This window comes from Anas acuta, chromosome 2 (assembly GCF_963932015.1).
Source record: "Anas acuta chromosome 2, bAnaAcu1.1, whole genome shotgun sequence".
In the NCBI taxonomy this organism is placed as follows: Eukaryota; Metazoa; Chordata; class Aves; order Anseriformes; family Anatidae; genus Anas; species Anas acuta.
Window position 1 is genome coordinate 118,383,515 of NC_088980.1, and position 27,626 is coordinate 118,411,140.

Below are 27,626 nucleotides of genomic sequence, written 5' to 3' on the forward strand. Positions count from 1 at the left end.
CCGGCTGCTGGCGGCAGTTCCGGCGGAAGGCGGCGGCCGCGGGGCTGCGGCGTGGGCCGGGGATGGTGCAGGAGCCGCGGGGGGTGCTGGTGGCCGGGCTGCTGCTGCGGGCGGGGGCGGCGGGCGGCATCGTGTGCCTCTGCTCCCGAGCCTTCGTCGAGTGAGTGAGGGGTCGGGGTGTGCGTGGGGGGGGAGACCGAGCTGCTAGAGCGGATATAGGGGGGGGGTAAAGGGAGGAGGGAGGGGAAAAAAGGGGGGAGGGAGAGGAAAAAAAGGCGAGGAAAAAAGGAAAAAGGGAAAAGGAAAAAGGGAAGGGGGAGGAAAACAAAGGGGGGTGATGAATAAATAAAAATTAAAAAGAAGAAAGAAAAAAAAAACAGCCGCGCGCGGCTGCATGGAGCCCGCGCGGAGGCAGAGGGAGGGGACACGGGGACACGGGGAGGTGGCCGGGACCCACCGAAAATTACACCCTTCTGGCCCTAAAATGCCCTCAGGGGGTTCTGCCTTCCAGCAGTGTTTTCTGAGCGTCTCTAGGCTCTGTTCGTCAGGCTTTAGGGAGGCCTTTTTCATTTTCTTTTTGTCGCTTTGTTTAATGGTGGCTGGCTGCATCAATGTTCCTCTTTATTTTTATAGGGATCGGAAGTTATATAAGCTGGGATTAAAGGGATTTTATGTCAAAGATGACAATGGCAGTACAGGTAAGGTAACACAATGCGCAGCATGCTGTGTGCCCAGATATTATGTGAGTTGTGTGTGGCTATTTAGGGTACGGTAGGACTGCGTAACCACTAGCCCATACCTTTGTGCCTATTTTTGGCGTGTTTTTCTGTATTTTTGTTACAAAGACAGTTGTGAGTAAAAACGTGGCACGTATGTAGCTTTCAAGTCACAACAGTCTTGATGTGGAACTTTTTGTCAAGCCAGGTATGATGCTTATTTCTGCCCGCACAGATTTACCAGCGCACATAATCGCTGCCTGCTGCACAAAGTCCATTAGCTCGTGTGTCTGACTGCTCTCAATTCATAATTTCACCTTCCCCAACTAAAAATTAATTTTATAGCAGAATGCTGTAGATCCTAGGTGGGCCAGCTGGCAGCAGTACAGTCCTCTGCCTCTTCCCTAGCCTAGGGCGTTAGCTGGTGCTGATGAATCTGTTGGGCCACGATTAAGGGAAGAAGCAATGACCCTGATGTCTTGCAAGCCACGCCATCAATATTTTTTTGTAAATCTGATATGAAGGCAGTGAAAGAAAGTTCCTTCTTCTGAAAGAACTGTAACAAAGCTGGTGGTTTCTTGTATTTTAAGTTTGCTGTGATACATGCCAAAACAACTACTGTAAAGAATTTTATTTTTATAATACTGGGGGGGGGGGGGGGGGGCGGGGGCTGTGTTGCTTGCTGGATATTTTTGCAGTTCACTTCTCCAGTTAATGAAGTGGATGTGTGTGGTGGTTTGGCTCTGCCTGGCAGCCGAGCGCCACACGGCTGTTTGCTTGCTTCCCTCCTGCTCCATGGGATGGGGGAAATAATACGAAGAGCACAGGCAAGAAAACTCATGGCTGGAGGTAAAAGTGGTTTAATAGGTATGGAAAAGAGGTAAAAAGAAGGCAAATGAAATTTCAAAGTAAATTACTCTGTCCTAACTGAAACCAGGACAACCTCTCATAAGCAAATGCATGACCAGCCAGCCTCTGAGCAACAGCCACCTAGGTAGCCAAAAAAAACTTCTTTCTTTTTCTACCCCAGGTTTTATTGCTGAGCATCACATTATAAGGTATGGATGATCCCTGTAGCCAGGCGGGTCAGCTCTCCCAGCTGTGTCCCCTAGCAGTCTCTCTTGCCCACCCCCAAGTCTAATGGTTGGGGAGTGCAGAGTGGGGAAAAAGAGCCTTGATGCTGTGAAAACACTGCTCAGCACTAGCCAAAACACTGGTGTGTTATCAACACTGTCTCAGCCACAATTCCAAAACACAGCACGGTCCAGGCTGCTGTGAAGGAGGTTAACTCCATCCCAATCAGACACAGTTTTGGCTATTGAAGCTGGATTTTGGTTTCTACTGTTAGTCAAGCACTTCAGTTCTCCACTTGTTTTTGCTTCCTCTTTTTGCTAAAAATGTAGGGTATTTCAGCCTTGGGAGCAAAGGCATACAGAAATTGATGCCTGATTTGAAAATGTATCCCTTTTTCTTTTGTAGGATAGCAAATGTATCATGCTCACGAAAAGGAGAAAATAATCATATTAAAATAATGACACAGTTGGAAAGTTTGGAATTCATGCAAGTGTTAATATCGGGTTAATGGGAAAAAATGCTAATGTATAAAACTTTACATTTGTAGTAATATTACTGTTTTGATGAGCTAGAGCAAAAGATGAAAGATGCTGTATCTGTTAATAGCTTCTCATGTACTTAAGAATTTTAAATGGCAGAGCGTAAGAGGTGATCCTGCTATTTTTTATAGGCCATACTGATGCATGGAGGCGTCAATCAGATTATATTCACTTAATATAATTTGTTAATAGGGGAAGAACAAGCATCTGAGGAGGAAAACCGTTGTCCCAATGTGGCATTCAAGGTGGACAGTAATCATGCTCTGGACCTGGAAGAAATTGAGCTAGACTCAGAGGCTGAGCTTATGAAGAGTATGGGATTGCCTCTTCACTTTGGCGGACAGTCAGCTCACAGGGACTTTGTGGTAAATCGTTATGTGCTTTATTTGTTCTGTTTACTTTATCTTTCCAAATGTAGGGGCACATCTACTCTTCAATTATTTTTGAGACTGCGGTTCATGGAAATGTATCAGAGCTGGGGTTAAGCTGTTTTGCTCAGGTACCTCTAGCAATGTATACCATTGTGGTCTTGTAGTTTGTAAAACCCATTTGCCAGTTGGACTAGATAGGGGTTGGCTGTGCTTTGTGCTTCTCTGTCTGTATTGCTTGAGCTGCTAGAGGGAGCTGTTTTAAAACAGCCATGGTAACACTGGTGCTCTGCTGCAGGACAGCATGTATATTCCAAACTGAACATGTGTGTTCACATTGTCTCCTTTAACCATTAAGTTTTAGACAGTAGTAGAAAAAGCTAGGTAAGTGCATTCCCCTGGTAGCTGATCAAGCCAGGCTGTTCCAAAGGACAGGAGTTAGGCTGGGGTACTCTGCTCCCTGTACAGAGCAGTTTGGCTCTAAAGGAAGGATAAAGTTTTGTGTGTGTGAGAATAAGGTAGTGGGATATTCACTGCAACTGCTTCGTAGAAGACAGACCTCCCTGGAGTGAAAGTGCTTTTCTGCAGAGCACTCTATTATTCTGACCTGATTAGTTTGTTAATACACAAGTTTATTCTATTTACTATTTTAAATGATGACATTTTAATAGACTGGCATCTGACTTCAAGCCCAAGGTATGCGTATGATTGATTTGTGTTGCTATTTAGTAGTACTGCAAATATGTCAAGTGAGAAAATAATACATGTTTTTACTAGATTACTACTAAGCGTTGTGCTTTGCACCATGTGTATTAACATGACATTATGAGGGATGTGAACAAAATATTAATGGTAGTTCTCTGAACCTAACTCCTTTACGTTACACCTTATGCATGTGTCAGTGCAACAAAACCAGGGATGGCAACTGACAAGGCATTTGGGGTAATACCCATACATTAGCAGGTTTTTGGCCATGTGAGTTGTATTGCCTCCTCACCACCACCACCCTTGTACCTGCCAAGTTTAATTTGGCAGTTTATTCAGAAATTGGCAGTTTTATCTTGTAGAATGTTGTGTTGTTCATGGATGTTTTTATCTCATGTGTGTAAGCACAGGAAGCCCCACTGAAGCAAGTGGAGTTGTATTTATTGAAACCTTAGTGTTTTCTTTCAGAAAGAGGTTTTTGTCTTGGGTTTCTATGCCCGTCCCCCTCCCCCCCAAGCAGTCCTTCATGTTACTGCGTTTTACTGTTGAGCTCAATCCAGTGACAACGGTTTCTGATTAACCTCCCTTCAGCATTTTATGGTGTTTCACATTGATGTATTTTTTTGTAAATCCCTGAGCAGCGAGTGACTTCTTTCCCAGCAATCCTGCTTCTGTCTGGAATTCTGACTTCTCTTGGTGCATCTTTTTACAGATGCTCTCACTGCTGTTTGTCACAACTTTCTCAGACGTGAGCTAGAGTTAAGCAGCTAGGTCCTATCAGACCCATATAATCCTAAGCCCATTTTATGGGGAAAAAGCTAACAGTGGGGTTGCAGTGAGAGAGAGGGTTACAACAGAAGCAGAAATGTACATGCAGGGAGGACAAGAAAAGACTGCCTAGATGTTTTGGACTTCTAAATAAGTTTATTCATTTTATTTTAGGCAACAGAAAAATACAGAAAGAGAAGTAACATGAAGATCATGAAAAAGAAAAAGAAGAAAAAGGAATTACAGCAAAAACACAAGGATAAAATGGGGCAGGAATGCCAGGATCAAGCTAATGGGGATCACAAGCAGTCCATCTCTGATGACCCAGCCCCAGCTACAGAGCAAAGTGAGAAGAGCAAAACTGAAATTGTATGTGAAGGGAACTGTGGAAGTTCAGAAACTCTTGCTAATGAGGCCTTACCCAGTGAACTTAAAGAGAAATGGGAGAAATACTGGAGCGAGTACGGAGAGGGCCTTCTTTGGCAAAGCTGGCTGGAGAAGCATAAAGAGGCCTCATCGCTTGAGGTCTTAACAGCCTCTGAGCCTTGGAATAGTCCTGACACCAAGGAGGAGTGGGAGCAGCATTATAGTGAACTGTACTGGTATTACTGGGAACAGTTTCAGTACTGGACAAGTCAAGGATGGACTACAGAGAGCTCACACAACGACAGCATGGAAGTTCACGGGGTAACGCAGGAGGCAGATCTGTCAGGAGAAAAGGACCTCGTTAGCCTGGAGGCTGAATGCTGCGAAGTGCTGAGCTTGGAGCTGTCTCCCTCTCACACCAGAGGTGAGGAAACACTCACTTCAAGTGCTGAGCCCCATAATGAGATAATCTCTGGGATCTGTAGTTTAAATCTAAATTTGGACGAAGTGGAGCAGAGCAGTGCACCTCCAGCAGTAACCCATGAAGACCCTCAAGAGCACGGTTCCTCTAACAGTGAAAGCCAGTGTCTTTGTGCTTCAAGCCAGAAAGAGCCCTGTGATGGAGGAACCAGAAAAAGGAGTGCATCTTGTGAAAATAAAAGTATTAACCAGTCAGGTAATACAAAATCGCCAACATTGATTCTATCAGTATATTTTTAAATGTTTATGTACAAAAATGTAAAAACCAAGCCCATGTCTTTATGAAGCTGTTTTAAAACATGGATTGAGTATATCATGGAAAGGTTGCATAATTCACTCCGTTTGATTTCCTCTGATTCTCTGGTACATCTCTCTCTTCTCTAGCCTGTGTATTGAATGCGTTCTTCAGCCACAGTTATTTTAACACAACATATACTTCATAAATCTCCCAAATGTACTACAGAAAGTGGTGAGAGAGCACTGTTGGTGCTTACTGATTTATTTATTTACTTTAGTATTGGTGTTGCAGCGGTGTCATTCAGCTGATGTTTTTCTCACTGATAGTCTGAAAAAAATGAAATAAGCTCAGGTTGATGTTTTCATGAATCTGACAAATTTAAAGACAGCTTGTATTTTCCAAAAATGTGGTTTCACAGGGTTTTTTGTTTGTTTGTTTTTGTTTTTTTGTTTGTTTGTTTTTGGCAGGTTGTTGTTGTTTTGTTTTGTTTTTGTAGCTTGTTTTCCCCTGCTGTCTAAAAATGCCATGCTTGAAAATTGTTCTCTTGTTCTGTTGTACAAGTGGACAGCCATCTGTTACTGTGGACCAGATGAGTCCCAGAGGTCCTTTCCAGCATTAAGCTGTCAGTTAGGCAGTGAGCTGCAGTCATCATTACAACCCCAAATTCATCTGTGCATTGCTAGTGCTGACAAGTGAAAGTGCCAGCTCGTAGAGGGGTATGGTGAGAGGCAGTGTCTGTGCCTTACAATACTGGAAGAGTTTCCATGAGGGATGTGCAAGATTGGGCTGCAGACTTTTTAGCCAACCAGTTCAGTGTGTAGAGAATGGAGATGGGCATCCTGTTTGCTGGTTTGATAAGCAGCAGTCTAACAGCTTTCTTGACTGTTGTATGGTTTCTTCCCCTGAAGAGGAGGGATGAAGTAAGTGATCAGCATCTTGGAGCTTTAGTTTGATGGGGAAAACCTCTGAGTGTTGCTAGTGACCTTCTAAGGAAGGAAGAAGCAGGTGTGCTCCCATCTTCATCCTCCAGTAGAGTTGAATGGCAGAGATGAAAGAAAAATCTCTTTTCCAACGAGACATGAGAGGAGGTGTTGGAATCCTCTTATTAAACCTGTGTGAATGTCTTCACACAGCTATTTAACTGTAAACTAAATTTAAGAGCAAGGAAGGAACTTTGTAATTTTTATCCTGCAATCATTTTATTTTTCTTGGAGATTTGAGATATTTTGAAGTTGGTCCTGCTTAAGATTATTAACTCCGCAGTGTAACTAATACTGTAAGGTTGTGTTGGAAGGTGTCCCTCAAATGAAGATAGGTAAAGATCTGGATGGTTTGGCATCTCTGCCTTATTTATCACATTTGAATATGTAAAACAACTGTATCTGCAGATGTACTTTGGGGATGGGAAGATCTGGAATTGATTAGGCAAAAGGAAAATATGATCTCATCTGTTCAGATTCACAGGGGTCGTGTAACTCATGTAGTTCAAATGACAAAGAACAGTTGCTGCTTCCTGACAGAAATGAAGATGAAGAAGAAGAGCCTCCTGAAAACAGAGTTGCCAAAGTTAAGAGAAGGTAAGTCATGAAAATTAGACCATCTTTTTTTTTTTCAAATTGTGATTTATAGCATCAATTTGTTTGATCGAGATGATGAGTTAAAATTTCAGTGCAAACCCACATAGTCTTCCATCACTGCCTACCACTTTACCTGGCAAGAAGCAGCAGATATTTCTTCTTTTCCTTTGCTTTATGAAAAGAATGTATGGCTTTGATGCTGACTTGTGTGCAGGGTGACAATACCTTGTGTCACTGAAGTATATAAGATTTTAAAATGGGATATGATGATTTGTTTAGGTCTAGTTAGTGCAGAAGGTCTGAGAACATCATTAAATATTTTGTATTGTTTAACTTAATTATGTGTTGCCAGTAAAGTGCTCAGTGCTGTGACAATCATAAAATAGCTAATCTCTGCCTTGTCACAGTTTTTTTTCTTTCCTCTGTTGCAAATTTATAACCACAAAGATGATGGATGGCTCTTTCTTTCCTCTAGTAAGTTTACAATCTCAAAGATGAGGGGATGAATGGAATTATTATCTGCTAATGATGTTGCTTTTGTTATAACATTTTGCTGTTGCCATAAGATTAATAACGGATAAGGTGATAGATAACATAATAAATCATGAAGGTAATTCGGAAATCAGCTGAACAAATGATTTGTGTTCTGCATAGGGCTTGGTATTAAACGTTTTGAGAAATTATTCAGAATAGCTGGAATATTATTACCCCTATGGAAGGACATAGTGTCCCTGGTTTGGATAAAAAGATCTTATGCATATAAATAGACTAGTATTATCTGCCCTTTTTGGTTTCAGCAGTGTGTGGGAAAAATTACTGAAATTCACATTTAAATGGTCTCAGTATAGGAGTTCTAGTAGCATTTCTTTAAAATAATAGTGGGTTTAAAATAATTGTGGTGTGTTTTTTTTTTTTTTTTTTCCTACCAGAAATAAACTTTTGGGTCATCTGTGTTTTTTCCTAGCCATGAACTGGACGTGGATGAGAATCCAGTGGAAGATCCTGAGGAAACCTGTTCTATTTTGGGTTTCAAGTGTGGCACAGGACAAAAGTAATTGCTTATGAGGAGCTCGGGGTTTCTTCACAGCCAGTTTGCTCTGTTGAAATTATTTAAGTAGACCATTCATCTCCATTCCAATTTTGTTAAACTTTTTGAAGATAAATGCAAAGTTAGTCTTTAGTGCTGTGAGCTTAAAACTGTAAGCTTTAGCAATAGAAATACAAAGTTACAGAGATGAGTTAAAGAACAAGAAAAGCACTTTGAATTGGAAATACGCCAACTAAATCTTTTTCTTTTTTTCAGATATGGTGGAATTCCAGATTTTACCCACCGAAGTGTGCAGTACTTGGAGAAAAAAGCAAAACTCAAGTCCAGATTTTTGGACATGCGTAAACCAAGGAAGAGTAAGAACACACACATCTTCTTTACAGAAGAACCTGAAACATCTTCCCAAAAAAATAAAACTCTGAAGAAGGTGAGCTGTTGTGTTATGGAAAAAAAAATGCATAGAGTAGGTGACATTTTTTTTAAGTGCCAGTCTGATGCTCTTCTTTTTTTGTTTCTTCCTCTCCTCCTCATCTTGCTTCGGTGAAGAATAGTTAGGTTAGAGCAGATATGGAAAGGCATTGGTGGGCCCTTGTCAGTCTGTTAAGAGGGATAGTGAAGTTACATGGAAGTCATTCTTAATGTCTGGGTGCATCATTCCTTCAGAGGAGTGCGTAGGTTTCTGTAGCTATTAAAAAGAAAAGGTATCTTTGGTCTTAAAGTGGATATGAGGGTATTTGTTGATGCTGTCATTTCAGTTATGAGAAAAAACAAAGACATTTGTATAATATGGATTTGCATAAAATACATTAATATATTAATATTAGTTGTTGCTTCTTTCATGTAAAAAGATCTACACAGGACTTAATGTGTTGATTGCCCAAACTAGGGGTTTGATGGAACATCAGAAACAGGATTGTTCATTTCATAGAATTTCAGCTACTGTTGTTTAGTCCTGACTCCTGCTCTCTTATGTTTTTTAGTGATACCAACATTCTTGCTTAGACATCTGTCTGCATATATTTCCACCTATGACTTCATTCCTTAAAGTAGTCAAGTCTCTTTGAAATGTTACCTCAGATTGTTAATGTTGCTTTGCATTCTTGTGGGATGCTTGGTGTTCCCTAATACCCCATTGTACAACGTTGTTTTCTGCTGGTGACAGTGTATATTGTCTTAAACTCCAGTCCCATTGCTGTAATTGTGCATCAAAAGCTGTGTCGCTGTGGTCTTGCACCTGAAGCCAGTACAGTTTGAGGAGCATTTTGATTACGTGAAGGCCTACTAGGCCTAGTGCCACCCAGAGCAAATAAGTTTAAAATTGAGCATCTGCATATCCTGTTGAAGAGTTTGAACTGACGTCTGTACGTCGGTCAGGATGTAATGCTGAGTTACCTACTGTGCAGTAGATCTGATGCATGCACCATCTGGTACATCTTGGAGGTGAGGCAACTGATGTGTGAAGGTCATTTTACATGTTTATGCTAACCTGAAAGGCAAAACACAGCTTCTTGGAATGCAGATCAGAGAAAAAAACAGTTAATTAAAATATAGTAGTCTTGGTCACCTGTTTTCTGGGAAATCTGATTATTTCTATTTCAGATATTATTTGAGAATGATTTGCTGTTGATTTTGTGGAGTTTTTCTCTTTTACATCAATCTGGTGTCTGGCTCCCAAAGACAGCTTGTTGTGAAAAAGTTGTGCAGAGGGAGCAGAGCTAAAAACGTGAATGTTTTTGGTTTACTTGTTAGTAGATATTTTACTTTTTTTTCAAAATGGAAGATTGTATCCATGGTAGGTGATTTTGAACTGTAATGCTTTTAAACTGCCCTATTTGCACCTGGTTACCTGCACATCTCACAGTCTGTGGTATCTGACAATTACAGGTGGAAGAGTTCCTGAAGCAGGTTAACACGCCTGTTGAGGAAGCCACGTCCCAGAAGGCCTCTTCTCAGGATAAAGTGGAGGGGTCGTCCACAAGCAGTGACTCAGAGGATCAGGACAGCGTTACCACCACACGGAGTGTGAGATTCAGCATTCAAAACCCTGAACCCCTGCCTTCCAGCATGGGTGGTGGTGAACCTGGGACAAGTAAGCCTGAAGAGGAAGCGAAGGTCACAACAGCAAAGAGTGCAGATTGCCAGGGCACGAGGAAGACGGAGTGTGGCTCTGGAAGGGTGCTGGTCCCTCTGGACATACCAGATTATCTCCGGGAAGAAACAGAGGATGTGAGCCCAGGTATTCCTATTTCCTACAAACTGGACATGAATTGGCAATTTCTCTCCCAAATTACAGCATTGTGTGCTATTTATTTATGCGGTTTATTCAAAAAGACTTCCTCTCTCCAAGTGGTAATTTATAGAGCTGTATCAGTGAAAGTAACTTGTTCCTGGAGCACTTAAATCCCATGTCTCACCTTTAATTTAGATAGTATTTCTTTATTTGAACACTTGCTGTTAATCTTACGCGTGGTCTAACAGGTCTCTTGCTCACACATCTTTTTCTCCTGTAAGGTAAGGGTGATTAATTTCAGGTAGAGGCATGGACTATCCAAATTTGAGTTCACAGATGCACATGGCTGAGCTTTAGGCAACATGCATTGTTGAAATATTTTTTCCTAGGAAAAATATCGTTTATGGTGTGAACCTACTAATTTAACACTTGGAAAAAAATGAAATAGGATTATTCAGGTTTCTGCATAGAGTTTAATCCTTCCCACAGTTATGTTAGAGTTCTACTGCAAAGTTCTCATCTAGATTGGTTCTTATTCTTTTTTTTTTTCTTTTTTTATATATATGGACATTAAATTAATCTCTGATCCATTTGGTTGCTCACTATGTAGAGCTTCTTGCCATCAGTTGAAGATCATGTCTTCCCTGCTAAATTACATAATGGGTGAAATCTTTTCATTTTTGGACTGTTACAGATACACGATAGATTACTTTATTCCTTTGTTATATAGGATGCCCTTTTTTGACTTAAACCACAAATCTGCATAATCTGGCAAACAGTAATAAAGGTCATTTAGTAGCGTTGAACATTCTATATCTTGACTCTTATCTATTTACCAGTTGCATTTCTAGCCTATGAGAACAGTAATTGTTAACTTTTGCAGTGTCTTCCAGTTGTAGATGAAAAAAATACTACAAAGAAGAAGGAGAAAAGAAGGAAGAGAAAGAATAAAATTGCGTTGGGATCTATACCTGCTGAGATTGCTGCAGATCCTGAGCTAGTCAAGTACTGGGCACAACGTTACAGGCTGTTCTCTCGGTTTGATGAGGGGATTAAACTAGACAGAGGTACGTTTAGTACAAAGTACACTGACTTGGTGGTATAAAATGTATCCAAACTGGTGACCTTCTCGCAGCTTATTACTAATTTTCTTACTAAGTGGAGTTATTACTGAGTGTGTGTTTGCAGCTCTGGACAAATTCCATCAGCCGCTGTGTGGACAAACAAAAAAACTGAAGGACTTCCTTAGAGCTTATAGTAGAGCTCCTAGCATGGGACACCCCTCTTTCTGGTAGTCCTGATGCTTGTGGATGATCATACCCCAATAATACTTGATCAGGACTTTCTCAGAAACTGGATGACTTTATTCTGAGATGATCTTGGAGGTCATTTCCAAGCTTAATGATTCTATCTACTGATCTATTCTATCACTCTGTTCTGTATATTTTATGAAATAATTTTGTGAGAATTTGAAATGTGCTGATGAATGTAATTTTTTTCTGTTAAAATAAAAAGTCTTTCAGCAGTCATTTTCAAGGTCATATTTTTTCCCTGTTTACATGGAAACCACTTCCAAATCATCAGTTCATAGGTAAATGAGGAATTAGGATTACTACTTTGTATGTTGTTTCTATAAGTCTTTAATTTCTAATGCTTTTCCATATAAACACGTAGATTATTTGGCAGACAAGACACTGCTGTAAAGAAAATAATAGTATGTAAGAGGATGTATTTCTGTTTTTACTTGTTGCAGAGCATAATTGTGAATATAATTGTGAATATATATATATATATATATATATATGAATATATATAATTATGAATATATAGTGTATAAAGTTTTTTGCAGCTGTGTTGGTGTACTTTTCTTTGACAGGCACCAAGTTCAACAGAGCATTCTCTGAGAATGAGGCATATCTATACACTCCAGTGAGACTTTGTTTGCTTAGCAGATCCCTGGGCTGACCAGAGTTTATCATCTTGAAAGCCTGTATTTCCTGGTTGAATGCATTAAGCTAGAATTGCTGGGATTAATGCTAAACCTTCAGCTGTTTGTTTTTAATTTAGGTGACCTTGAACTAAGTGGCAAAAACACACTTCTCTTCCCTTTGCAGAGGGCTGGTTTTCTGTCACTCCTGAGAAGATTGCTGAGCATATCGCAGTCCGTGTTGCTCAGGCGTTCAACTGTGATACAATAGTGGATGCATTCTGTGGGGTAGGAGGAAATGCTATCCAGTTTGCTTTGACCTCGAAAAGAGGTAAGTGTGTAGCACACTGTTTTGTTTCTTCAGTCGTTTTCCCTAAAAATCTGAGTATGGACTTTGTTCAACGATAAATTTTATTCAGTGCTTCTGAAGCAACATAATCTTTTTTGCTTCATCAGAATCATCATAAGAGCTTCCTAAGCTCTTCCTAAAAAGGACCTATAAAACCTATTTAATGCTTTAAGTCAAAGTTGTTTTTATTTTGTACTAGTCGAAGTTACCTTTACATGGCATAGGAACTTAGTCTGTAGGATTTTCTGAAGACTGCTGATAAAGGTTAAGTACTGTTTGCAGTGCCAGCCTGCAGCAACACCAAATGGCTGCTGCTTTTCTCAACAGTTACATTAGGTCTATGTACTCAAAAAACATGCTACATGTGAACAGTATTTAAAATGCTGGAATGGGATCACCTGCAGGTTCAGCAGGACCAGATACAGAGAAGTGATGATAACTTGATACTAGTATTAGTTCCTGTTGCCAGGTAATGAAACTGCAGTGAATCATGAGAGCGCTTTCTGTAAAATATTGACTACTTAATCCTCCTCTACTCATCAAACACTTTGGTAAAATACCAGCTCAAATAACACCTCTGACTAATTTCTGAGCGAGAAAAATGTTAGTTTGTACTGCATTAAATTTGGTAAGCTATGATGCATTCTATAAATATTTTCTAAATTTCACATTGTTTCTTATATTTTTTAGCTAAATATGTATGATTTTCTACTGCCCTTTTATTATAACTTTTGTGCTTTATTGGGTACTCAGTTTTCAGTGCAACACGATCAGCCACAAGATAAAAGTTTTATCTTTAACAGGAGAAAAATGAGCTTCCAGTTGCCACTGTTTAAGCTGTTGGGCTTCTGCCAAGATAGAAGAGAGGCGGACTGCCTCCCGTAGGCAGACAGCTTTGCCTGTCCTGTACTTGAGCTGAGGTGGGGGATTGTCATGGTAGTAGATGTAAGACTCCCAAAACTAATGGCATGCAGAGGTTTCTCAGTTCTGCAACAGCAACTGAGCCTTGGCTGTGGTGTTTCCATGCTTTGGTGTGAATGCAGCCATTCCTTTATTTGTGGAGCCTCTACAACAAAGTAAATGATCTTTCTTCCCCTTTGAGGAACTGAAGCTTCATGTCTACTACTGCCTACAAAATGAAGTCATCACAGCACACAAAACGAAATTACAGATGTGACTTCTATCTGGTGGCTGCATGAGAACATCTTCACTCTGAAGCTTCTACCTGGCAATTGGGTGGCATCCACGTGGTGGTCAGATGGTTTGTGTGCTTCACAACTCATGTTACTTGTGTGTTTCCTTTCCTCTCTTGTTCATTTGCAGTGATCGCTATTGATATTGATCCAGAGAAACTCAGCCTTGCACGCAGCAATGCCGAGGTGTATGGTGTGGCCGACAAGATTGAGTTTATGTGCGGAGACTTCATGGTGCTGGCTGCTGACCTGAAAGCTGATGTGGTGTTCCTCAGCCCTCCCTGGGGTGGGCCTGACTATGCCACCGCTGAAATCTTCGATATCCAAACAATGATCTGCCCAGATGGATATCCTTTCAAAGTTGTTTGTCCTCATGATTGTGATTTTCAGTCGTTTATGTTTTCTGTCTTTCTCCCCTTCCCTCTTTTGAGATGGGCTTTGCCATGTCCAATTTGCTGGTTGGAACTTATGTAAGCTTAAGTTAACATCACAGGTATTTGTTTGTTTAATTCTCCTCCAGCCTCAGCTACATTTAATCGACTCCCTAAAATTAAATATTTTTATTATTCAAAAGAGTAATTGTCATATAGGGTTATTCTTAAAAGGAAGAAAAAACTTTTAGAAAAATGTTCACATCTTCTAACTTAAATATTCAATGTTTTTAATTTCTTTATAGGATTTTATTCCAAAAAACAGAGTTAATCAAGTAGGCAAGTGTAACATGTAGGCAGTAATTAGTCATATAAGTTATGATTGATCGTGAATTCTTTTTTTGTAATGAAAACTGTCTTGTTTACAATGTAAACTAGCATCCAGTTGTGATATGGGAAAGCACAGAGGAATACAAACAAAATATTAACTCTTTTAATTAATGAAATTTTATACATTAATGTATTCCTGTGGTAGGGAGCAATCATTCAGCTGGGAAGGCATTTGCGTAATAACTTCCTCAAATGTGATGTTTTTATTTTCCAAATAATCTCAGTTCTTTCTTCTTTTGCTAAATTATAGCCATACTTCTAAGGGTAAAGAAATCTTTGTTCGCATATGTGGGATGATTATGTAAAATGGATTAGAAAGTGGGTATCAAACAAAATGTACTGGCTATAAACCACATTTCAATTTCTCAAATACTTATCTGCAGTCCAGCTAAATTTTCTAGGGAAATTAGTAAGTTTTTAGCTTTCTAGTGAAATAATGGTGAAACAGTTTCTGCATTTAGACAGTAGTAATTTCTGCATTTCAGAACAGTATTTAACCTACACAGCCATTCCATTACTGCATAATAATGTAATTTGGGACATATTTTCAGGGTGAATGAATATATAACAATTTATCCATCCCCATTCCTCTTTTTTTCCTTTACTGGCTTCTACATTTGAAATTTTCAGGCTCTCCAAGAAGATCACCAACAACATTGTATATTTTCTACCCCGCAATGCTGACATTAACCAGGTAGGTTACTGGGTGATGGCTTGAAAAATACAAAAATCTCATCTGGCTTAAAACCTAAATATGTCAGTACGTTCTCAAGCAAGAGACATATGAAGTGGGTCCGTGTGAACCTAATGAGGTTCAACAAGGCCAAGTGCAAGGTGCTGCACCTGGGTTGAGGCAATCCCAGACATGAGCACAGACTGGGAGAAGAACTCACTGAGAGCAGCCCTGCAGAGAAGGACTTGGGGGTTCTGGTGGATGAAAAGCTCGATACAAGCCAGCAGTGCCTGCAGCCCAGAAGGGACAACTGCGTCCTGGGCTGCACTATCAGAGGAGTGGCCGGCAGGGAGAGAGAGGTGATTGTGCCCCTCTGCCCTGCCCTCGTGAGGCTCCACCTGGAGTGCTGCATCCAGGTCTGGGGTCCCCAGCACCAGAAGGATGTGGGGCTGTTAGAGCAGGTCCAGAGGAGGGCCATGAAGGTGATCAAGGGCTGGAGCACCACCATACGAAGAAAGGCTGAGAGAGCTGGGGGTGTTAAGCCCGGAGAAGAAGAGGCTCTAGGGAAACTTCATTGCAGCTTTTCAGTTCTTAAAGGGGTCTTATAAAAAAAAAAAAAAAAAGATGGAGAGGGACTCGTTTACTTGAGCAGATAGTGGTAGGACAGGGATGCCCCATCCTTGGAGGTGTTCAAGGCCAGGGTGGATGGGGCTTTGGGCAACCTGATCTGGTGGGTGGCATTCCTGCCAATGGCAGGGGGGTTGAAACTAGATTTTCTTTAAAGTCCCTTCCAGCCCAAGCCATTCAGTGATTCTGTGAATGTCAAACTCAGCCTCTTTACTGACTGATATTAAACATGCCAGTCAAATACTTTTTTTTTTTTTTTTAAGTAATTAGATGACTGTAGCATTTCCCCTGGGTGTCTGATATAGTTTCCTCTGTATATTTTTTATGTTAATTATGTCTTGTAGGTTTTAAGCTGAGAAGGGAGCAGTAAGATGTTCTTCTCATGTGCATCATAGCACAGAAATTCCCAGGATTACTTCCTGTTCTTTCAAAAGCAGTGTCTGACATAGAGCAGAAAAGATCTGCAGAGTATTCTAACAGACTAAAATTCACGTGGCCTAAGTATTAGCATGCTCTTTACCTGTGCTGTGTGCAGCACCATTTGTACAGTGGGTGATGATTTAATTGCATTTTATACTTCAGCCTGGTAAAATGTTGGTAGCTTATGAATCTTTAAATGAGAGCTTTAATTTTAAGGAGAGTTTCTCTCATTTCAACTTCAACCATGGTGTTTTATCAAGTGGTTCTTCATTGTGGGAATGAAACACCTCACCAGGTTTCTACTCTACTCATGAGCACTTGTACTATATTTACAAGTGAGCAAAGACACCTACAACTCGTGACCTCACAAAAACATCAAAGAGTGCTATCCACAGCCCTATGTCTGTTCCTGCTGAGCAGTTCAGCACCCGTATGTGGTTAGGTTAGGTGTTTTGTTGCCTCTACATCTTGGTACAGTTGGTTCTGAATGTTGTTGGCATACTCAGAATATTCCTTGACATACATCCAGGGGTTCAGCTTTACACAAAGTGCTGAAGTGTAACTGCTGTCACACAGAGTCATGGCTTTGTGGTCACAGCTTAGTTGTTAAAAGCAGGCTGGAGGCCTGGATTCAGCTCAGTTGTCCGGGCAATAGGGTATTCTCTGGTCCACAGCAGACTGCATGTAAAGGCCATGGGTTTGGCTGCCATCATCTCTGGCTGTATTTAAGAGTGATGCCACTAAAAATCTAGGACTGTGAACCTCTAAAGGAAGATTTATCATTGAAGTTCTTAGTAGTTAGTACAGACAGTTTTCTTCTCAGTTCACTCGTGATTTTGCCCACAGTACTGATCCATCTTTCTTTTCTCATGGATCAGATAGGGTGGCTTCTGCCCCAACAGCTACCTTGGCAAGGGTCTGTGAACACCCCTGCTAGTGTGCAGGGGTGTAGCCTTGTGAATGTGGTCCACAGACACTGGAGACCTGTAAAAGAATGAAGTAAATATTGAACATTTTTTTTGCAGGAGACTAACACCTGAAATCAGAATAACTTAGATAAGGCAGTATTTGCTGGATAGGTTACCCAATGCCTTAAATTTGAAACTTGTAAGGTTTAAGGTTCATTTCTGATTGCATTGCTCAGGCATGCCAGATTTGCCTCTCCTGTGTCCTTAAAAGTTCTCTCTTTGCATATACAGGTTCATACCTCAGACTTTCAGGTATCCCATGGCTCCCAGAACAGGCAGTCTGATAGGCTTAGCATGGAAAGTGGCAGCTGTTAAAACTTCAGTACCTGCCTCTTGTCTCTCGCTGACTGACCTGAATCTACAAGCAAGGTGTGCTTTACCCATTTAAATTGATTTAGAAGCTGATTTAATTGCCATTACAAACCTTCATGCAGATATTTATTTTTTCTTAGGCTGAATTCCCTTACAAGATTTGCCGAGTGTAGGTGGCAGAGGAAGAGCAAACTTCTGCACTTCTGCCTCGAGAGGGAGCAGCAAACCAGCGGAATGCGCTTGGTGTGCTTACAAGAAATGTGAAGGATTTCCCTAAGTTGCATCAAATCTCCCGGTTCATAAGCATGTACTTGCTACAAAAATCATAAAGCATAGATCCATTCTTCGGTTGAATCAATCTTTCAAAAACATTCTTTCTAGTTAGGGGAATATTCAGGAGCCATGATGTGTGTGTATAGATAAAAATAAGATTGACCTACTGAGAATTCCTTCAAAGTAGGGAAGAATTAGAAATCACCTTTTCAAATAGGCTTGCCTATTTAAATCAAAATTATGCCATAGCAAAGTTAAGTGAAAATGTTTGATAAATACTTGGGCAGTTGAAAGCCATTTTTGCCTTCTATGAGAAAAATTAATGGTACTGATTTAAGCTGATATTAATTGAAAATAAATAAAAAATAGAAAATATGCATACATTGGCAAAATTCTGATGAAAATAAAATTTCTGCCCTTGTTCTGCTGTTGATTAACATCAGGGAACCTGAAGTCAGGAAACATTCAGGCTTCCCAGCCATCCTTGTCCTCCTCAGCTGGTTCATTTCCACCAGATCAAGGGAAAGAAAGGAGACACCTGCAGGAGATCATATATTTGGATCTTAAACCTTCAGCCAAATTTAATGAAGACTTCTATGAGGGATTTGAGAAGTGAGCTGGTTGAGACTGATTAAATACTGTCTATGAAGTGTTCATTAAGCTGTGCTCAGCCTGATTGTACAGTGTACTCACTTCAGGGACCAAGGCTTATCCCAAGTATCCTAATTTTTAGCACAGCCTGTGTTTTGTACTGGTTAACACATGTGTGTCTTGATATTTGCAGCAAAGAAAGAGGAATCTGGGATTTGTTGTTGTGGGAGTTTCTTTGTAATGGTAGGATAGTTTCGTTTCAGCTCATCGCAGAAAGCGTTCCTGTTATGTAGGACACCAAAACATGTCCTCCTGGGTGTTCACATACTAATGTGGCAATTGTGTGGCCTGTTCTTCTGAGTGATGTGGGTGCTACTGTTGAGGTGTTTGTCCTTATATTGGTTGTCAGAATGGAGTGTGGCAGTACAATGGCTTCACCCAAAAAGTGGGTGAGATGCATATGCTGATGATGTGTGAGACACTTTACCACATCAGCATCTCTATCAGCCTACACAGGCTTGAGAGATGGAGTACTGGTGAACTGGGGGTTCATTACTTACCCTGACCATGAATAGTTATCCACCCAGTTATTAATTGTTATGAACCTTGTAGCAGAGCAAGCAAATCAATTAGAATAATGTTGGCCTACTCTTAAGACAGAACACAAGTGATTTTGCTAAATGGAGGTGATTCTGAGAATGAAATTCCTAATTATTACTCAACTTGAGAGCTACCTTTTTGGGTGAGAAAAAATGTTTTTGTCTATCCAAGATCCAGTCTGCGGCAGAAGAAAGACACTGCAATTTGAGAAAGATTTGCCAGTGTTCAGAAGCCTTTATTATTTATCTATTATTATTTATCTATTATTATTTATCTATTATTATTTATTATCTATATTTATCTATTATTATTTATTATGGGCAACTCAGATGAAGCTGCAATGTATACACATTGTCTCTAGGAGGGATCCGGCTCCGTGGCTCTGCTCAGCAGGTTACAGCCACAACACTGGGAAGTCGCATCATGGACCTTATTAACATGCTATGCAGTTTTTGTACTGTCAGGATTCGTGCTGGTATGGAGTAGGAAAAAAAAAATAAAGAAAAAACAAGGAAGTGTCAAGAATTTTTCAGAAGTGGGATAACTTAAAAAAACAGCCGCTCTTCAAAATTCGAGTCTATTTCACAATCAAATTTTAATACAGTTCCAGTTTCATAAAGAGGAACTTACATTACTGAAAATAATGCATTTGCCTGTTAGACTTGCTGTTGAAGTCCTGCAATATTTCCCCATTTTCAGCCAGCAATTTTTTGACCTTAAAGTAGTGTAGCATGACAGAGGAAGAGGAGGAGCAATGCTGCCTTTTTGGTAATATGTTTCGAAGGATAATCTTTCTTTTATTCACTTTTAAATATTATTTCTTCATCAAACCACATGCAAAGTTTTACACTTCATACAGTACTGGATTAAGTTCTTAACATAAACTTTACCATGAGCACAACCGTTAATTGCTGATTGCTGGCCACACTCACCGTAATTCTGTAAATACGGCAGATCAGACAAGATACTTGTGTTTGAAGTTAGAACAGCGTAAGAGGCAAAACATTGCCAGGTGGGTATTTTTTTTTTTTTTTCTAAGAAATCTGCAGACAACTCACTGTTCAATATCTGCAGGAGGAGGTTTTCCCTGTCCTTAGAACTGGAGCATACCTCAAGGTTTTCAGTTTGTGCAAGGGAAAATCATGTTCTGTCTTTCAACTTTGGATAAATACTTTTTTTTTTCCAAACATTAGTCAGGGCTGTGGCAATTCAAGCAGTGTTCTCTATGACCACATCACTCTGATGGATGTCTCTGCTCTCTGAACCTTGCTAAAGGGAGGGGATGATGCAGGTTTAAGGAGCATGGATCCACTGGAGAGGCATGGCACATACTTAGGGCAGTCTCCCACATAATTCAGCTAGTTAACAGAAACTGTATAAACTTGCATCATAATGTGAATTATCTCTCTTACTTAAGCTAGCAGGTGAAATAATTCTTTCTAGCCAGTTGTAACTCAGTCATTTGTGAGCTAACCAGCCAGCAATCTGCTTGTTTTTTTAATTGGTGTATGACACAGCCCCTGCTTAGAAGATCTTAAAGACTGCATTTATTCGCTCTATATACCTTGTTTTTAAAAACATAGGCAGGGTAAGAGGCAAGCAAAAGTTTACGTTTGTCATTATGTAGAGGTACTAATATATTTTTTCCATTTTTTCCTTTTTAATAAGCAGGTCACTGTTCAGACCCTGTTCTGTTTCTATGTTGAAAATTTAATGTGTATCTTTACACATTAAAGCAGTGTAAAATTTTAAAAATTAGGAAGAAACCTGGATTTGGGATGTTTTGGTTTGGGAAGGGCATTGTCTGTTTGATTTTTATTTTATTTTATGTTTGTGTATAATAGCTATACCTAATTTAATGAAATCATTTCACTGTTGCTGGAGCTTTTTCTGTCCTGAATGTTGGACTTGCAGTTCTGGCTTATGTTTCAAATGTTGCCTTTGTTACTTGTCTAGTGTTTACAGTGATTCCCTGATCCTAGAATCAAGCAAAGTGCTCATGACTCTAGTGGTCACAAGGAGAATATACATCATGCATATGCCTTTTTTTTTCCTGCTTTTGCTCCCATAATATGTTCATAGTACAGTGTGGAAGCATCTAGAGTTAAAAACAGACAAACAAAAAACCTCTTGTTCTGTCTGCAATCTAGTGCCTAGATGGTAAGATGTTTGCTGTACTTCAGGTTTTGAAAGACCAGTTGTTGCAAATGACTAATCAATGAAGAGTGTACAGAAGGGTAAACCTTTCTTATTTATTTAATGAAATAAGCCTGTTTATTATTTATTGATGTAAATAAATAAATCTGTTGCCATTCCACATACAGAAAACCATGCCAGAGACATCAGTTTAACAAAAGAATATATGGTAACACCTCTGAGTTAAGAATTCTGTGGGAAGCTGACTAGTAAAACTAGCATTTGCGCCTTTCAATTCAGCTATGATTTAAGATCCGATTGGTAACTGGAGACCTGGCCAAATGTGACCTGCCAAGCATTGTCACTTTTATGTAGGAATAAATACAAAGATGAGCTAAGAAGGAAGCAAGAGGTCAGAAGGTGATCTTAAAATAATTTGATGCATTTTTAAGATGCTTGGATGTTAGAGTAGTTGACACTTAAAAGACTGAAGGTTGATGTATTTTGTAGACTGATCGTTTTTTAAGCAAATGTAATTTCTTACAACTCAGGTATAAATTCTTATTTTCAAATGGATTGGATTTTTTTTCCTCTAGCCTTTAGGTTGTTTTTTCTTCCTCATTTTACTAGTTGTGTAAAATGAAATGATTTATATTTTAAATGTGTGACTGGCTATTGAGGCAAAATGTTTTTTTCTCATACCCCTGAAAACTTTTTTGTGGGGAAAAAAAAGTGTTAGAGTATACTTTTCCAAAGTAGCTTTAATTCATAGCTAAAACAGGTAGGAAATTACTTAAGGAATTTTAATAATAAAACTGCAGGGACATTGGGAAACCCTTTGTGTACAGAAATACAGCTGAGTGATACAAAGCCGTTTTGCCCCTTCAGCAAGTCCATTTCCCTTTTCATATTTCACACAGAATCACACAGAATTTCTAGGTTGGAAGAGACCTCAAGATCATCGAGTCCAACCTCTAACCTAACACTAACAGTCCCCACTAAACCATATCCCTAAGCTCTACATCTAAACGTCTTTTGAAGACTTCCAGGGATGGTGACTCCACCACCTCCCTGGGCAGCCTGTTCCAGTGCTTAACAACCCTTTCAGTAAAGAAGTTCTTCCTAACATCTAACCTAAAACTCCCCTGGTGCAACTTAAGCCCATTCCCCCTCGTCCTGTCACCAGGCACGTGTGAGAACAGGCCAACCCCCACCTCACTACAGCCTCCTTTAAGGTATCTGTAGAGAGCGATAAGGTTGCCCCTGAGCCTTCTCTTCTCCAGGCTGAACAAGCCCAGCTCCTTCAGCCGCTCCTCGTAGGACTTGTTCTCCAGGCCCCTCACCAGCTTCGTCGCCCTTCTTTGGACCCGCTCAAGCACCTCGATGTCCTTCTTGTAGCGAGGGGCCCAAAACTGAACACAGTACTCGAGGTGCGGCCTCACCAGAGCCGAGTACAGGGGGACGATCACCTCCCTAGCCCTGCTGGTCACACTGTTTCTGATACAAGCCAGGATGCCGTTGGCCTTCTTGGCCACCTGATTTCTCTTCTGATATCCCCCATTCTAAACTTAGAGCAAGCCAGTTGGCTGCCTTTTTTAATGCTTTGTGACTGTCTCAGTAGCTGTGGACTAATTCCACTAAGAGTCACCTCCAGGTGCTCACCTTCCCCAGGCATGGGGAGTGTGGTTAGCAAGCAGAGCCAAGGTGGTGGGGAGACATGGGCATGGCGTTTTGGGGAGGGTGACCTGTGCAGCCTGGTCAGTGTTGGGATAGGATTAGGAGAACCATCCCTGTAGGCTGGTATCTACAAATGATCATTGATTCAACCTTTTTTTTTTTTTTTTTTTTTTTTTTAAAGGAAGCCTTTTCACATGCATTGCTGTAATTTAATTCAAAAATGTGATAGAGGTACAGAGAGATACACGTGTATGTATATATATAGATAGATAGATATTTCTAAAAATAGATGAGCACCTTTGTTTTTTTCAAAGCACAGTTCCGTAATGTGCTATTATTTTTAGAAGGTGGGTACTCCACCAGTTCAATACACCTGGAGGGCTGCGTTCAGCTCACAAGAAGGATGTGGACCTACTGGGGCGAGTCCAGAGGAGGGCCACAAAAAATGATCAGAGGGCTGGAGCACCTCTCCTACGAAGATAGGCTGAGGGTGCTGGGGTTGTTCAGCCCGTGGAAGAGAAGAGTCTGGGGAGACCTTAGAGCTGCCTTTCTGTTCTTAAAGGGAGCTTATAAGAAAGATGGAGAGACTTTTTACAAGGGCACGTAGTGATAGGGCAAGGGAGAGTAGTTTTAAACTAAAAGAAAGGAGATTGAGATCAGATGTTAGGTGGACGTTCTTCCCTCAGAGGGCGGTGAGGCACTGGCACAGGTTGCCCAGAGGGCTTGTGGATGCCCCATCCCTGGAGGTGTTCAAGGCCAGGTGGGTTGGAACCAGGTGATCTTTAAGGTCGCTTCCAACCCAAACCATTCAATGATTCTATGATGATATGTTTTAGAAGCTTTTTGTGCAGCAGTTTCTCCTTATTAAGCTGTCAGGCTTGACTGAGCCCTTCTGAGGAAAGCTTGCAGGCTGGCAGCTTGTACAGAACTAAATTTGCAGCCTCCAGCAATTTGCAAACAAGCGCGGTGGTGGCGTATTTGTGTTTTTCTCCTCTGAATGCTGGCAGTTCCATCCGAGTGGGCAGTGCCTCCTTGCTGGGCTCCTTTTGCTGCCCTGGACCTCCCACCAACGTGAGAAGCTGAAACATTCACGGTGCACCCGTGAGTTTTGAGGAGTACAGCCATGGATTTCTGCAGTCCCGATGTTTCTGTTCTGACTTTCTCCCTGCAGCATTAATGCTCACATGATTGTTAGATTATGTCACCTTTGGATTTTCAGATATTTTTAGGAGTTGTTTGAAATTAGTTCTCCTGGATTTAGTGCTTCGAGATTGAAAGCTAGACATTGCATGCGTGCTCTCAGGTGTCCTTCAGTAAATGCCACCCTTCAGCAGAGGAGTGACATTTACTTGTGTTACTGAAAAAGTATTTTGCTTTATTTGGTCTGCTAAGAGAAATATTTGGTAAAGATTTCTGTTTAATATGAATGTGCTTGCCATATATGCTTGGTTATACATATTGTGCCCTGAAATCAGGAGCGTGTAATCTCAAGAAAGTAATTTCAGTATTGTTATCCTAAATTGACTAATCCAGTCAGTATTTTAGAGGATTTAAGCAGCTATAGCTACAAAAGGCAAAGTCACTAATGCTTTTTGAGAGAGTCATCCCATCTTTTGTTTGTAATAAAAATAAGAGGACAAAATTAACGTCTTCATAGGAAAAAAAAAAAAAGGATTGTCCTGCAATGTTAACTGCTTTTAGACTTTTAAGTAAGTAAAGATAAGTCATAAAATTAACATTCCTGATCACTTGCCAATTTCAGATTCTTGTGCTATTTTTAAACCAGCCTGCTTCTGCTTTTTTACTTAAGTGGCAGGTTCCTCTTTGACAAGAACGTGGAAATTTTTTTTTTCCTATCACCGTTAAATTGAAGGATGAAGAAACTTCTCACACTGTTGTTTTTATTTGCAGATACAAAAAAAAAAAAAGCCTGTTTTAGATAAGTGTGGTGATTTTCTGGGCAAGTCAATAAAGGTTCAAGGTATAACTTAGATTAATCTGTTATTTCCTCCTGATAGCAGGCTGTTTTTTTACTTGCAGTAAAATAGAGGAAGTTCGGCATGTTTATATTTAAACCCATGCTACAGAGTGAAGTCTCAGAGGAGTTTAGAAGTGTTAATAACGCAAACCAAACTTCAAGTTTTAGCTGGCAGTGCCACGGGCTTCTTGGTTTAAAGATCAGTTAAAATCTACTGCAGGCATGCAGACCTTTTCTTTTATTATTATTATTTTGTTGTTGGCATAGAAAGTTTTCCAGAATAGGGAACTATAGGGACGGTTTTCCTGTAGCAGGCAGGAAAAGGGCTGCAGGGAGCCGAACCTGCGGCAGCTCCAGTCCTGGGGGGACACGCCGCAGCAGCCATGGGCTGGCCTGATGAAGGAGGAGAGGAAAAAAAGAAAAGAAAAACAAGCCAAAGCTGAGTTTTGGTGTTCTCCTTCTGTCTGTGTCTGTGCAGCCTGCGGTGAGGAGGAATCAGTTGTCTGCAGGGCTGTCATCTGCCAAAGTGGTGCTGCTGGGCGCTGTGGATGCGAACGGAGGAGGACGGAGCATTGCCTGCTCCAGTCCAAAATACAAAGTCTGCTGCAATGTTTCCTTTGCAGTTACGTTCTGTAATCATTAAGCATTAGGGGCGCCCACCAGGCTCAGGCAGCAGAGCGTGAACGTGACGTTCTCGCCCGGGTGACTGTAAACAGGAGCGGAGCGCTGCGCCGCCTGCCCTGGGACTGCTTTTCCCCAGGGCTCTACCTCTACCTGCAGCATTCCTCAGCTGTTACTCAGCTGCCTTACCAGCAGCACTGTCTGGGACTCTCATGCATGCAGCATTAGCGGTTTTTAGGTTGTAACAGGGAAAAAAAAAAAAATTAACTGTTTTTTGCAACCTCCTCAGTCTGTTTTTTCTTGGGGTGGAAGGGGTTAATTTTGTTGTGATGTGTTTTATGTGTTTTATTCCCCCACTGTTATACCCACTCTTCAGTGCAACCTTAGTGCTTCCTAATTTCAGCTTTTGTTTTTACTCTGCCCCCAAAACTTGCGATTTTGACAACTTCAAGGCACAGTTTGCAGCTTGCTTTTGCCCCCACTGTTACATGCAAGCAGCAGGGCTGCTCCAGTGCAAGGTACCCTGCGAAAAAGGGTGCAATATCTCTTATCCCAGCACAGTATGTGAAACAATGATTACTTATCAGTAGTTCTCCTATTTTCATGGCTTGGGGGTAGAGGGGAATTTTGGCTCACGAGAAAGCCACACTCACTTCTGTGAAGAAAAAGAGACAGAAAGAGGACCAGAGGCATTAGTCAAGGAATATTGTTGCCCGTGTTGCCAGGGCAAAGATGTTTTATGGGACGTGAATAAAAGTTTGGGGGTTCTGCCACTTTTCCTGTGCATCGATTGATCTGCTTTTTGCTCTTTGTTTTTCAGATTGCTTCTTTGGCGGGGCCAGGAGGGAAAGTTGAAATAGAACAAAATTTTCTCAATAACAAACTGAAGACGATAACAGCTTATTTTGGTGATCTAATAAGGCGTGACCTCACCTGAATTCAGCGTGGATTCTACCAAACCCAACCTCCTCGTTTACTTCTTTGCATAAGCTTTTGTACAGCTGACTTGTTCAAAATGACTTGAGCCATTTTCTGCTTTAATTTCTATTCACAAAAAAATGTTTAATGCTACTGTCAATAAATGTTTTATAACAATTTGACAAATTTCTAAGAATAGAGTAGCTGTGGATGTAGAAAAAATCTTTATAAATGCAGTCTTGCAGTGTTCAAGTCCAAACAGCTGAAGAGGAGTTGACGACTGCTTTACAACTCTGGTGTGTGCTCCTTCAGTGTTTGCTGTGTTTTGGGCACTCAAATAGTTTGAAAGACATGGTGTATCAAGAAATAATATCTGTGCTTAAGAAACAAAAGCATCCGTACATAATGTGGAACCAGGTGGTCAGATAAACCACCTTGTACAGCTCTGAGCTGACTTCTCTGGCTCCCTGTGCACTTGGAAACCCTTTCAGGTTTCCTTTGTGGCACACAGCTCCACATGTTTGCCATAGCGAGTACTGCAGCATGTTGCAGCGTGGGGAGAGAACGGGGTGTGTTTGTTGGCAGCAGGGCTGTACCCTCCTCTTTGCTATTTGTTCCTTTTTTCCCCTTTGTTACAGATATTTAGGAGAAGCATTCTGACTGGAGGTTTGTCCCAGTAGCTTAGCTAAGGAGCACATAGGTTTGTATCCCCCCCCCCCTTTTTGAGGCCTTTTGGATACCTGGTCCTTGTGCGGGCGTCAGGGAGTGGCGGGGGGAGCCCAGGCTTCCAACTCCAGGTTTGGGTGGAGAGCAGTTACTTTTTTACCAAGCAGAAGAGGAGTCAGGAAAGAAGAGGTGTCTGTAGGGCATGGCCATAGTATTCTCACTGAAATATGCTTACAGTAAGTAAGAGATTAATTCTGATAACTGCTTTTGGGGTAGGAGTGTAGGAACACAGCTTTGAAGGTACTAAGTGCTGATTCTCCTCTACCTGGAGTGCAGCAGATCATTATGTTGGAGGCAGCAAAGACTAAGCATTAAACCATGGATTTGCGTTGATGAACAAAGCTCTGTAGAGTAACTGCATAGAATAATCAACTGAGAGGAATTTTTTTTCTTCCTCCCGTGTAAGGAAGGAAATCTATCTTTTTGAATCAGGAGCCTAACGTGTTAGTATCTATGGGTTGTTAAAAAATACACATGCAACCTGACTCTGCATGTTTCAACTGCAGTAAAACAGCACCTAGGACATCACTCTTCCTAGCTTTACTGTCCATGCAATGCTAGACAGTTGCTAAATGTTAGGTGTTTCATCCATGCTTCACATGAGGTATATATGATCTTTTGACTTTTTTGTTGTTTGCATCACTGCCTTTTGCCTCTGTGCTGTAGGAAGGAAGTGCTGCAATAGTGCTGGCCTCTGTGTCAGTATTTAAAGGGAGCTGGAAAGGAGAAAAGTTGTCTCTGCAATAAATCTTACAGAATGGCAAGGA

The 27,626-nt window shown here is 40.8% G+C and overlaps 1 protein-coding gene across 3 annotated transcripts; it reads left to right on the plus strand.

Moving 5' to 3' along the window:
- Positions 1-26,319, plus strand: TGS1 (trimethylguanosine synthase 1). 3 transcript variants are annotated; one of them, XR_011092997.1, is made up of 15 exons: positions 1-160; positions 634-698; positions 2,522-2,694; positions 4,345-5,212; positions 6,711-6,831; positions 7,796-7,882; positions 8,135-8,306; positions 9,764-10,115; positions 11,003-11,176; positions 12,224-12,367; positions 13,709-13,925; positions 14,955-15,033; positions 17,259-17,396; positions 17,480-25,078; positions 26,036-26,319. XR_011092997.1 is itself a non-coding variant. In XM_068671881.1 (13 exons), the coding sequence occupies exons 1-13, from the start codon at positions 63-65 to the stop codon at positions 26,150-26,152; spliced, it is 2,667 nt and encodes an 888-aa protein (XP_068527982.1). In that variant the 5' UTR covers positions 1-62; the 3' UTR covers positions 26,153-26,319. The 3 variants fall into 3 exon arrangements, 1 of the variants encoding a protein (XP_068527982.1); XR_011092998.1 differs by lacking the exon at positions 17,259-17,396; XM_068671881.1 differs by lacking the exons at positions 17,259-17,396; positions 17,480-25,078.
- Positions 26,320-27,626: the final 1,307 nt, after the last annotated feature.